The 13,753-nt window shown below is 36.0% G+C and overlaps 1 protein-coding gene across 1 annotated transcript in view; it reads right to left on the bottom strand.

Annotated features, from left to right (window-relative positions):
* The window catches only part of LOC149299039 (transcription elongation regulator 1-like protein), a 51,885-nt gene extending 39,053 nt beyond the window's left edge, over positions 1-12,832 (bottom strand). The window contains exons 1-3 of the mRNA XM_089486836.1: positions 12,560-12,832; positions 6,707-6,847; positions 4,845-5,028 (exon numbers count right to left, since the gene is read on the bottom strand). Of these exons, the coding sequence (XP_089342962.1) occupies positions 4,845-5,028; positions 6,707-6,847; positions 12,560-12,832 (598 nt within the window). The remainder of the gene's footprint in view (positions 1-4,844; positions 5,029-6,706; positions 6,848-12,559) is intronic.
* Between the last annotated feature and the right edge of the window lie 921 nt (positions 12,833-13,753).

Genomic DNA, 13,753 nt, shown 5'->3' with positions numbered 1-13,753 from the left:
TGGCGCTCAGTGGAACATATGTCTGTATCAGTAAGTCCTGGACAGTTATGCATGGCCACGCAGACTAATCTTGGAAACCCTGCCACAAATTGTCAAAAAACTGCTAATTAAATCCATTGGAAACTACTGGGAGGCTAATGTAGGTCAATATCGCTATCATAGTGGGTGACTGTGCTGATTTCTATATCCTGGCAAGCATTTCTCTAACAGAGTGTGAACATTATTAAATGAAACAATTTACATATATCATCTAAAGAACACATTTTAAATATTGGCAGAATTGTATACACAAATCCTTTTTATAAATATGCACGTTAATTTAAATAAATTTTTCTATACATCGGAAACAAAATCGGAATAGATATGCCATTTTGCCATTGGCCAGTGAAATAAATCAGTGAAACTCAAAATAATTACACAATATCAGTATATTAATTAGTCTGCAGAGAAGCAAAATAAATAAAAGGGAGAAATACCAGGAAAAAAAATTATGTATTATAATGTAAAGTATTATACTGTGATAAATTATAATACCTTTATATATATATATATATATATATATATATATGTGTGTGTGTGTGTGTGTGTGTGTTGTTTTAGAGTCAGTGGGTGTGTGTTGTTGGATAGCGTATGCATGTATATAGGAGTGTGGTTTTAGCATGTGTGTGCGTATGGTGTTATGTGTGTTACTGTATGGCATTGGCATAAGCATGAGTGTGTATATCCGTATGTATTGTTACAGTGTGTATATATTGGTGTATGCTGTTAGAATGCCTGTGAGTAAGTGTTAACATATGTGTGTGTTACTATAAGATGTTAATGTTTGTGAGCATATGGTGTTAGCATGTGTGTAACTGTTACGGTATGGTGTTAAAGTATGTAAGTGTATGGGTTAGCATGTGTGTATGGGTGTCAGCATATTATGTTGTTGAGTGTTTGTATGTTGGCATATGGTGTTGGGTGTCAAGGGTGAACCTAGGGTTAGTGGCGCCTGAGAGGGGAGAGGAGGAGCAGGAGAAAGAATGTGTGTGTATGTAACTGTACAGTGGTAGAATGGAGAATGGGGGGGTCAGTGGTATGGGGATGGGATCGAATTAAATTCCATGGTATATACCATACTTTAAAAAGTCTTACTTTTGCTGGTAGAACCTACTGTTTTATGTGCAGATAAATCAAAGCATATTGCAACCAGGGAAATAAAAACACAGACAACAGCACACTAAGCCAGAGAAAACAAATGAATGTATGTATTGTAGTTCAGTCTTACTTTAGCTATTTTCACTACAAGAATCAGGGTTACTGTATTGTCCATAAGAAGAGAATTGTCTTCTTACATCCTTAGAGAAAACCTAATGTACACAATGGATAATCAATAAGAAATTGTGACACAAATAGAATAAGGCAACTTGTGCAGTATTACTAAATCCATGTTGTGTATGATTCTCAATAAAACCAAAATATCAAACCAAAACAGAAATATCCGTTTTGTATGAGACAGCATAAAATAGTTATAGCTTTAGGAATTTTTAGTATTTCCAAACATTTTAGCCAAGGAACATCCAGTATGTTTAGTTATCTTAAAGACAGAGAAGGGTGTAAGGGATATTATTAAGCATTGCAGTGTGAATATAATTTAAGAGAAGGGAGTTCTATATAAAAAAAATGTTTATGATACAAAGTAGCCTTATCACTATGGCAGCAAATGGTCTGGCGATCATAACATGACCCAGGCACTTTAAAGCCAGCGGCCTCCTGATGATAACTGCCACGACAATGCTATATTTTATGTTCTTTTTTATAATCTGGAGAGTCAGATTTGATACGCGGCATTGTCAGCCAGCGGCCCACTGCATATGTGGGGGGTGTGCCACATGGCCAGTCCAGGCCTGTCTAGGTCCATCAAAATATTTTTCCTCCATAGATAACTATTTAATGAGCACATGGATAGCATTACAGTTGAAGACAATAAACTGTGGCAAGCTAGGGTAGGTGCAATGGATGTACATCCCTCAGATACCTGGTGTTGGTGAGTGTATATGTAAGTATATGGTGGTAGAGTGAGTATGTGTGCTGATGTATGGTGAAAACATATTAGTGGAGTATGTGTCAGCAAATTATGTTAGACTGGATCTGTATTTCAATATATGGTGATAGCATGATTGTAAGTGTTAGTATTTGGTGTCAGCATGTTTGTATGTCAGTGTATGGTGTTAGAGTATCAGTGATGAGCCTAGGGTTAGCTTTGCAAGAAACAAGATTAAGTGTATAATGTTAGAGTGAGTTTGCCTGTTAGCATGTTCTTTAGTTATGGAGGGTGCCAAAGAAATACTGCACAAAGGTGCCACCAACCTTAGACTCACCCTTGGCAATAAATCAGCTGCCTAGGAGCTCCAATGATTTACTGGAACGATTGGGGAAACCCATGTAAGTACCAATAAACAATAAACAACAATTGATATGTGTTGTCATCTTGGCTTGTGTATGAAAATCTTCAGTGTTAATGTTAGTTTATATATCTCTTTGGAGCCCCTGAAAACACAGAACTCTTCCTGAAGTATAGCATTCATGAAATATAGCATTCAATAATGCAGTTCCAAGCTGTGGTACTCAGAAGACATAGGGTTGCCAAGTGGCCAATATTTGAGAGTTAGGAAAATGCTGTATCCTGGTCTCCCCTTTGATGGTAGAAACGTACTTATCTGGCTTTTCACTTACAGATACAATGTAACAGTGCTTACACAGGCACTCTTATATGCATTTGGAATTTGGGGAGCAGACAAACTCCCCTCTGTTAATGAACCGGATGAAATGAAGCTAAAAATAAACTAAAGCTTGCAAGACAACTAACTCAGCATTAACCTTTCACTTTTTAGTCTCTTTCAGTGTGTTTTTTAATCACTTTAATCCTGGAATTTCAAACCTTATATATTTGTAGTTTACAACTCCAATGCAGAAGTGTATGTGTATGTAGTTAATCCCTTCAATTCACATTCTGAGTGTGATGTCACAATGTCAGCAATTTGCCAAATTGATGGGTGGGTGCATGGCTGTGATGCAGGGTAGTGGAGCACCGTTACTAATATGCTATGTTGAGGCCAGTTATTGTTTTTCAATTGGCTACCGTAGAGATGAGGTATAGGGGGATGAGGACTTATGTAGAGGGAAGATGTGGTATGGGGAGACCCATGTGAAGGAAAGATGCCAGGACCTACTCTGAACTGGGAAGCTACACAATCACACCCTCTTCTCTCAACCTCTGCATGGTGGTTTGGGGGTTAATAAACTTAATCTGAAAAGTTTTTAAGATGTTTTAACCTCTCTCATGTAGGCAGCAGGTGAGTGGCAGGTATGGACAAAGAAGGGTATTTGCATACATAAGGGAATTATACTCTCTTGAACCAGTGGTCCCATGTGGTTGGAGGAGGGTTTTATCTAAAGCTCTCAAAAAACAGATAAGAACTGTTAAAATAATCTCATCTGCCTGCTTCTATGCAAACTATTATTAGTCATTGGCCTCAATTTATATTAAGGATATTCATATACCTAGCCCATGCATATTTAAACTCTCTCACTGTTGTATTAGCCTCTGCCACTTCTGCTGACAGGCTCCTCCACTTATCTACCATTATTGTTGTATTATGTCCTAGGCTACCTTTTGCTTCAGGTCCATGCCCCTCTGCTGCATAATAGGAAGCCAATTGCCTTTTTGGACAATCAGGCTTCATGTAACATAGCTGTTAAGTAGGCCAGTTAAAAGGAAAATTACTGATCTCCCCAACTGGCCCATTAACACTATGGATGACTCCTCAGCTTACTTCTACTAGAATGACACATCTTTAAAAGGTGGAGCACCAGCATATGACAATACTAAGACTGCCTCTTAGTATTATTTTGTTTTAACAATTGGCACATAATGTAAAATATATCAAATACATCCAAAAATGCTTTAATCTGACTTCTTTGTGCTTGCTTATTTATAAATATTGTTTAAAAGTTTTAAGTGTATGTCAATGCACTTTTATTTTTCTGCTTTTTTTGGTTGTCATGATTCACCTATTGATGAACCTGGATGAAGGGACACTAGAAGTGGTCACTACTAGCCCTGATTAATTTAGAAGCTCCAATCCCCTCTCTTGCCCCCCTCCTATCTCTCCTGTCAATATTGTCTCTGCAGCTTCACAGAGAGATCAGAGGAGACCAGACAAAAGCCGAAGAAGGTGAGTAATCAAGAGGAGGCAGATACAAAGCAGGGGGAGAGTGCAAGAGGCACAGACAGGACTGGACAAGAGGACAGAGGGCACAGGAGACTCATTTTTAGGCAACACATTTCAGAATAAAAAAAAACACTCCAAATTTCTTCCAGACTGAAACTGCAAGAAACAAGATTTGTGGTCTAAAAACGAATGAGCCAAAAACAAAACAAAAAATTCATCCAAAATGAGCTTGGGCCTCATGCACAAGTCAAATATATATGGATTTTAGATCTCTGTTAAGATACTTACCCTCCCTAACTTTATACATTGACCCAAAACTCTTTGTGGTTGTTGTAGGGAACCTTGCACTGTTCTCCATAATTTCAATTTAGATTTTTCTTGATTGACCCATGCCCTCCTCTTCAGATACATATTTTGATACTTTATAGTTTTGATATCATGCCTTGTTAGGGGTCAAGTTTAAGAACACAGTATAGTGTTATATCTTGTAAATAGTATTTACTTGATATAACAAAAATTGCTTTGCTAACATTTTGATTTGTATAAGCCATAAACATTATGATGTAGTAATAAAAACAAGTTCATGTAAAATATTACAGTTAAGCTAATCACCCCATACTTTGCACAAACCTGTCATTCGTTGAGGGGTCACGATAACTGTGTGAAGACATCTGGAGGCAGTGGAGGGTCTTGATATAGCTGTGGTCACTTGACCTGTTCTGCAGTTAAGTTTGTCAGGTCCCTGAAATAACACTATTTCCTCAGTAGGATGGTTCCAGGAAGATTCCAGAGCAAAGGAATTATTAAGGAAAATCTGCACAATAAAAAACCATAAAGCATTTTTTAAATAAAATATTTTCTTTTTTAGGTGCAATGGGGAGTCAAGTCATTCATACAACACACCAATCTGCCACTAAAAAGGTTGAATGATATATATAAATTGCATTCAGGATAAACCATTATGTTTAATTTGAAAATATGTAATTATTGTAAGTGGATTATGTTGGCAAAGATAAAGATTATTTAAAAGCCTATGTATTAAGCAAGGGATTTAGCATCCTAAGGATTTACTAATTCATGCCTTTAAATCAAGCCAACACATTGCATTGTCAATGTAAATTATTTATGTTTTGATTATAGGTTTAGATGCAAATATGCCTTTTCTGCGATAAATTGAGTCTAAAAACTGTCTGGAAACCTGTTTAAAGTGATAGCATTCAGAATATAGTTTGCTATTATCTAGCAGCACCACATTTGAATGACATAGCAAATCAATTAAATATATCTCCAACATAGCGATTCAGTTGTGATTACAATACTGCTATGATGTTGTGCTATAATGAATCTCTGTTGTTGCTGAAAACATGTTATTTTTATGCTGCCAAAACCCAACATGTTAGTTTGACTTTGCCTGTAACTGGGCTCAGACGGGGTAGCTTTTTATAATAGTTTTTAAACTATTGTCCCCATGCAGTGTTTATGCCCAATCATATTGCCATTGCTGTTACAGAACAAAAGATAACCTTGAAGACTACAAAATGCTTTCTAACTATAAGCTTTTAGACCCATTTAGACAGCATGCTGTGCCTCTTTTCCTGAGAATACTGATCAACCAAGAGGAGCTTTCTCTTTTGTCATTTTCTTTTAATATAGCAGAGTTAGCAATTCCAAGTGAGCTTGGACAGATCCACACCTACAATATGCTTTTGTATACCACATTTGTCTGCAAGCAACACAGGACATATAGTAGTAATAATAAAACATTCTAAATAAGCCTATACTGAACTTCAACACGAGCACTTAAAGGAATTCTGTTGCTTTAAAACAACCAATTCTCTGTTATCTATACTGGGTGCTAGAGGTGGATTTGGTAAGTCTGACTAAGGATTTTGAGGTGTGTGTGCAAACCTATCCAGACCAAGTTTATATGAGAGATTTTTTAAACCTCTCCTCATTGGTTTAGTTGTGCTTTATACAGTACCCTTCTTGCTATCTCACTGGAGCTTGCCCTTGATAATGCATACCATTATATCAGACAGCTGAAAAGTTTGACTCAGCTGTAAATCTCCTCTTTTGACCATTAACTAAGCAAGGCTTTAGAAACTGGCCAACACTAGTTCATTTAGCTTTTCCTTATAAAAATATATAGATCATAATATTAAAGCAATTATTTGCTTACCCTCGGTTTTACATATCGGGACATATGAATTAATTATGACACAGTGCAATATGTCATGTGTTGTTGTTGATCTGAGGTTATATTTACTTAATTTTTAGACCTACTAAGGAACAGATGATTGTTATTATGTCCTGATATGTAAAACCATAGAATTTACACAAGTGTATCTGCCCTGTAAAATCAAAATCTAATGTGCTTATTATCAACTCAATCTGTTTTGCTTGCAAATATACTTTTTGGTTTTTATTTGGTAGTAAAACTTTAAGTTATAAAAATAATTAGGATTCACACTAAAATGCTAATTAAAATGTACCTTGCAATTAGGTATCTTCTTTCCAACCCAACATTTTCCTGCAGGAGGGATCGTGGATGTATAAACATTTGGAAATAGAGGAATTAGTTCAACATTTGAAGATGGTGTAAATCCAAATGCGGGAGAATGAGCTCCAACCCACTGAAAGAAGAAAATAATCCAAGGTTAAACGGTGCAAAGCACATCAGTTTTCCCAAATAATACTTTAGGCAGTTCATTATATGTAATAATCCAATGAAGAAATGTTTACAGATTTTTTTCTGCTTTTATGGTTATCATTATTGCACAGGGGCTACAATGGAAATGTTTTTTATTAGCTCCCATAGATACCCCAGGTACTATGACCCTAGCATGAGCTTGACAGTCAAGCTTAAAAAGGCAAACCGCTGACAAAGATAAAGCTGCCCGCTACAGCACTGGAAAAAGATGTTCAAGGTTAATCAGAGGGTCAAGCCTCTATGGAACCTACCTTAACTTCAATGCTTACACAAAAACAGTCACTAGTTGTTCAGAGCGTGACCCACTCCTCGAAGATCCTTTGTAACCCAAACTACTGCTTAGCTAAACACTGTACCCCTTTAATTTGGAGCTCTCATTCACTGATTGCTTTTACTACATTTAAATGATATTTGTATTATAGTAGTAAAACTTCAAGATCATAAAGCATCCAAATTAACTGCATAGAAATGTTTTAGAGGTCTATGTGTTTGTCTTTAGGGACAGTCATTTTTCTGCTATTGGTGAATCAAACTATATTTACTATGATGAGTAGAGTTGTGGCCTCAACTGACTTCGCCATGCTTAACAAAGAGCCATCCCTGGCAGGTTGCTCCTCTAGGAAATTAAGGCTTTCCCTGTATAACACGTCAAGTGAATTTTTTTTTAATTCACATTTATTATATTTTGCACTATGCAGTATGCAGGACTAGTCAATCCCTTCTTGTAGGAGAAGCTCGCTTGGTTTGAATTTCCTAATCTATTGTGTAATTTACTGGAAGCCACAATGTCCTACAGACTCCAACTTCAGTAGATCATCCCTATAACAAAAACGAGGTGTCTACTCCTTTAAATTCAATTTTAAAAATTAACTAAACAGAGCAGATCTGATAATCATCTTTAAAAATGGTTTTCTATCGCAGAAGTGGTCATTTGTGCTCAATAGAGTATTAACCTTGTAGAAAAACTAAAAAACTAGAATTTATTTAAGCTTGAAAATGTCCATCCTTGACAAATATATCATGCTTTTATACTTTTTCACCTTCTGGATTAGTGAATAGAGTTATTTAGAAAGGTTAAACTTTATGGTTTAGAGTCTTTTTTTTACGTATTAATGTGCCAGATGGTGAACAATACAATGCTTTGCATACCCCTCTGGCACTAAATGTGCTGAACTTCATTAAATTTTTAACAAGAGGCATCTTCATTTGTGAGCAATTTAAAAAAAAGAATGTACACATATTCAATGTATAAGGGGGGGAGAGAGAGGATAACAAAGCCAAAGTTATTTACAGGTGCTAAAGTAGTAGTTATGCATCGCCTGTTAATTGCCAGTAAGTAAGAAGAGTAAAGACCTGTGTATCTATAGCTGGGATGCATATAACATAAATAAAATGGATGATGTCAAATCAAAAAAATATTAACATTGGGTTTTAAAAGGTGAATCTCAAGGAGTCTAGCAGCATTCTGCGATTTATCAATCTCATCAATTTACATCACAGGCCTTGAGGATGGAGGATGGAGGATGGAAGCTGGGCATCCATTAAAATCCTTAGGTCCAGTATCAATTGAGTCCCCACACTATGATAGCTCATGTTAAAAAAGCCCATTCACTTTTTTTCCCAGGGACCGTACATTAACAAAGTCAGCCCCATGATACAATGCAACATTACGTAAGGTAGTGACCAGTGGAGGACTGTGAGGCCCTTAGGACCTCTCTCGACATCCTAGGCCTCATACCACTGTACTGACTGTACCCCTCTGCTACCGGCCCTGTATAGAGAGACAGGGTCATATTTGAGAGAGGAGTATTTTAGGGCATTTGCTGGATGTTTTCTGGATATAATCATATTATGTAATCTGTGTTTACACATTTATTGTTCATGAATGGCATTTCAACACTTTCACATAACATTACATTTTACAATTTCATCTTTAATCACAGCTTTTGGAGCTTGTAATTGCTTGCAGACAGTCTTTTGGAAGGATTCCATGGGTTAATGGACTTTTAACCATTTGTATTAAAGTATATCTGTGAGATTTCCTGTAGTTGTTTTTATTATTATTCTGCATCGATTACAGTATCTGTTACTTACTTCTAGACGTGCCTTTTGTGGGTCTAAAACCAGAATAAAGATTGCAATTTATTGTATGTTATATTCAATGACTTGCAATAGAATGACAAACTCAGTGGTGATTCATAGTTTCTATGGCTGTAAATTTAAGCGTTATGTTGTCACGTTACTACAAGTTAATATTGAAAAAAGAATAGTAAACTGCACATTGGAAACCATCTGACAGGCTTATTAGTTGGTTCTTAAAGGAGAATCAAGTGGCTAATGTCACTTAATGGATGTTATCACATTGCAAGTCAACCTACAAATGTGTCTCCTATTACTGATCTTAAGAGGCTCAGTCTGATTCATGCTTTTTGTGAAGAGTTTTAATAAAAAGAGCAAATTATTACTTTAGTTTTGGATCTTCATATATACTCATCTATATTATCACAGGTAAAAATGAGGATGTGCAATGAACCACCAAAGCCAAGCTACCTGACATAAATATTATGACCTTTAAGGTACAATATCTCCATGGAATATCAACTCAAGTACTTCTTTCATCATCGTTCCTCTTTAAAGAAAATATTTTAATACGTAATCTTACTGAGCCATTCAAGCTGGCCCCAGTGTAACAAAGACATTGAAGGGAGACTCCAGCCATCATATGCACTTTAATACACATGATGGCTGAGAGGTCCATTTAAATTTACTTGGTGTCCCCCTTTCTAAAAGCATTTGCCATGTATGTTTGTCTATTTACCACCAGTCTGCTCCAATGCTGGCTCTGCAAACGCTGTGGGTGGGGGTCTATTGAGACCCTCGTGGACATGTGTGGTGAAGCTCCCACTGATTTCATGGAGGAAGTGGGGAGCTGCAGTGCTGCAACTGCAGCTTTTCCCTATGTTTAGTGTTTTTATTTGTTTTGTTTTATAGCCTTTTTAGAAAATGCATATTGTATACTCATAAGATGTATGCATTCTTCTTCTTTATCAGCAGCATTAAACTGTCCCTTTACTTTATGGAGTAATAATTTGCATTCAATATTTAGTAGAACAATAGGAGAAACAGCTTTTATAAACATAATGCAGTGCCTAAAAAGAAAATAAAAATTGTGTGTGGCTTTGTATTTTAATTATTTATTTTGTAAAATGTATATTCTATTGATGTTGAGCTAACAGGATATATTTAGCTATATGAATGCTGTTTATATGAATTAAAGCACATAGCAATCCAAGATGTAGTAATATAGTTGCCTTTATCCACTTTTTCTTCAGCCAGTTCCTTCAGAGCCAGTGTTCAAAGAGCATATTAAGGGTACTAAGTCACATATTAATATCCAACGAGTTACAATAGGAGGGTATTTTTTTTACAAATGGTTATTTCTTCAAGCCATAGATAGAGGATGAGCTAATGTTTGATGCGTGCTAAAGGGCTAATAGTAAAAGTATTTTGTACAAAAACTGTGGTATATATAGAATAGCTTCCTAGCTTAAAAATCTCAGTCTGATATAACAGCAAATGCCCGTGATTCATCATTTATATGCAAAATACACTAGGAGACTAGGTTTTCCGTGGCCTGATAGGCCATTTGGTTCTTTTTGCCAGCACATCTGTTGTATGCTTCTCTAGATTAGGTAATAACTAAATCAATTTACCTGGACTGCAGTGCATATTAATATACTGTATATGTGTAATAAATGTATATGTAATAAATAAGATATCCATAATATCAGTGTTATTTAATGTGTTTTTTTCTTGTAGAAACACTGCTCCAGTTTTAAGCATTTTATCTCCTTTTTCATCCCTAGCAGACCGAACCCAAATATTGGCTAAACTCTCCCCTGCCAATAGGCATAAGCATATTAGGTAAAATATAAGCTAAATGACATTGGTCATATAGTGTATTTCTGTATGTAAAATGAAAATGTAACAGTACAAGGAAATTGGTAAAACAGTCTGGACCAGTAATAAAAAATGTTTTCTCTAGGAACTGCCATAGAAGCTGACCTTGATACCCCTCAAAATACTATCCCATTGATAAGCCTTTAAATTACCTTCAGATGACTACCCAGATGTGTAATATCACTCATATTACATATGGCCAGTCTAACTAGCATTTAAAAATGTTCTCTGGTGTCCTACCTGGGACTTCGATTAGGGCATACCAGCTATATAATCTGCCACTGGAATATATTATAACCACCGTGTATGTGCACACATTAATGGATAGAACAACATAACCTATAAGAACTCAGCAATATACCCTGAAACCCTGAGAGTTCAGGGAAATGCTAATGTCTACTAAATATAACTTTACATTGGTACTCATTTCCATTAAAGTCACGACAAAAATAACATGTTAAACAGGATCAATAGGTTTCATATAGTGCAATAATTATATGAAATACTAAAAGGGAATAAGGATAGGACGAATGTTGCTTAAAGTGTGTATTGCTTAAAAAGAAAACAGTTCTCCTTATAATGCTGGCAATGTACCGGCTAATGCTTGTAAAACACTATGAACAATTCTACTGTTAAACTGGACACAACTATGAGAGATTTATAAAACCAAATCATGTTGTTATCAACTTCAAATATATATATATAAGTACACTAAGTCACATTTACAATTCTAATAAAAACACTAGCTTTTAGCAACGACGCTTGGATGGCGTTTATAAGTTTGCCAACAATAACGGGATCTTTGGACAGCAGGTACCTCTAGTGGTGGTTTCCTATTATGACACCACACTGAACAGCTCTCATTAAACATGTTGGAAGCATATGTTTTAAGGGAAACCCAGCAATTTTGGAATATATCATAATTTTTCAATACGCGTATAAAGGATTTTGTACAAATGACTATTGATTAAAAAAAAAAAGTAGCTTCTGAGGGAAATATATTTTTTTTTTTCAGGCTCCATTATGTGGGTATAGTTTAGTGCCAAGATGCAGTATTATTTATTGTGATTATTAGTCCAATATTTTTACTATTTACTATAAATGCAAAGTAACATTAATAATGTAGAAGCAGCTTTCACCTAAATTTCTCTAGGGGATGATGATGTGTTTAGTGTAGTGGACTGTATCTGCTGTTTTCTTAAATTGTCACGGTTGTTTCATCTGCAAATTCACTTCATTTGCATTCCGCTGATGTTTTTTTTGTTATTTATTGTATTTTTATGTTTATGATAAGGCTTACATGAAAAACTATGTGGCAATAAATTTCACTTTTTTACATAGAAAAGGAAAAATAACCCTGTCGATTAAAGTGGATATTTTTTGGAAATTGTTGAACTATGCATTCAGCAGAAAACCTTCACAGCAGAAAACATGCGAATTTGGTCCAAGAAATAAGTTAATAATTATTTTGCTTCTTAAAGTAAAACATATTGCAAAATATTGGTAAGAAAAATCTCAAAAAGTTCTGTTTGGCTAATTTCTCCCAATTGTGTACATTTGTTGCAGTCATTGGCACAAGGTTTATCACAGCTTTGCACACTTAATATAAAATGTTCATAGAGGTCCTATTTTCTTCTACCAAATGTTCATGCACATTTAGACTACGGGAATTTACCTGCCCATTTGCCAGTGGAAACTGATGCCCAGCAGGATCTGATGCAGAGGGCACTGACATCAAAGGTAGGAAGGGGTCGCAGGAAACTTGCCAGGGAGGAACACCCTGTAGCAATGGAGATGGGAGATGAGGACAGGACACAATAAAAGGAGGTGGCACAGCACCTATCCGAAAGACACCAGGTGTATCTGGGATCATACAAATCCAGGGAGGTGGTTCTGCATTCACTGGCCAGAGAATGGGTTGTCGCTTGATTCTTGAGATGGGGAGCATCCTACATCTTATATATCCAACTGCTTAAAGATTTTGCCTCCCACAGAATGGGCTGGACTGGGGATGCCACCGAGCTCCCCTTTTATCCTACAAGAGAAATCTCCAATAGCGATCGTGCGTCTAACATCCAGATGCCAGTTAATGCAGGAGTGCTGCATGCCGTTCTGCTGTGTCGAGAATAAACTGATGTATGAGACTTCACTGTTCAGTAGCCAGGCAGGCAGTCTCCTCCCTCCCCATCTCACTTAGCAAACCTCTCCCCCTGCTACCCAGCCAGCTTATTATACCTACTGATGTGTCTCTCACATCCCATACAATAAAATCCATCCTGACTAAGTGATATTAAACACATATTCCTTATCGTTTCACTTGTATTAAATTGCCCATGTAGGATAAAAGACTGATTAATTACAAGTTCCTTAATTCATTCTGAAATGTTCTTGTCGCTATAGCTTAAACACATTTTAATTTCAAATATTGTTTTAAAATATTGTCACTCCAGTTTACAAAAAAAGAACTTAATTTCTATGATATATGATAGCTGGTAAAACATTTTAGGAGGTTAATTTCATGTTCTTGGTGATATACTGTGATTTTGTTGGTGTGCCGTGCCATTAGTGTGTCTAAATTGTATATAAAAAGATTAAGGTTTGGAAATAGTTATTGCACATGCATAAATATATTAACACGTATACATATATGCATAAAGGCCACATGTAATGCACAATGAGACATATGTATGATAATAAACCTGGAGCAATTCTGGTGCAAAATGTGCTAAATAGGACATTCCGATGTGTTATGGAACATTGTGTGATCAGGGTAAAATCTGGATTTTATTGGGATTTGCTTTTGATCCTTATAATTGCAGGGTATTGGTGTTATTCTCTGCAGCAGCTTCCACTATGCTGTTCAGCTCAA

The sequence above is a fragment of the Sceloporus occidentalis genome, unplaced genomic scaffold, assembly GCF_023333645.1.
Source record: "Sceloporus occidentalis isolate IW3139 unplaced genomic scaffold, rSceOcc1.0.p SCAF_30, whole genome shotgun sequence".
NCBI classification, from domain to species: Eukaryota; Metazoa; Chordata; class Lepidosauria; order Squamata; family Phrynosomatidae; genus Sceloporus; species Sceloporus occidentalis.
This window is presented reverse-complemented; position numbering and strand designations above follow the sequence as displayed.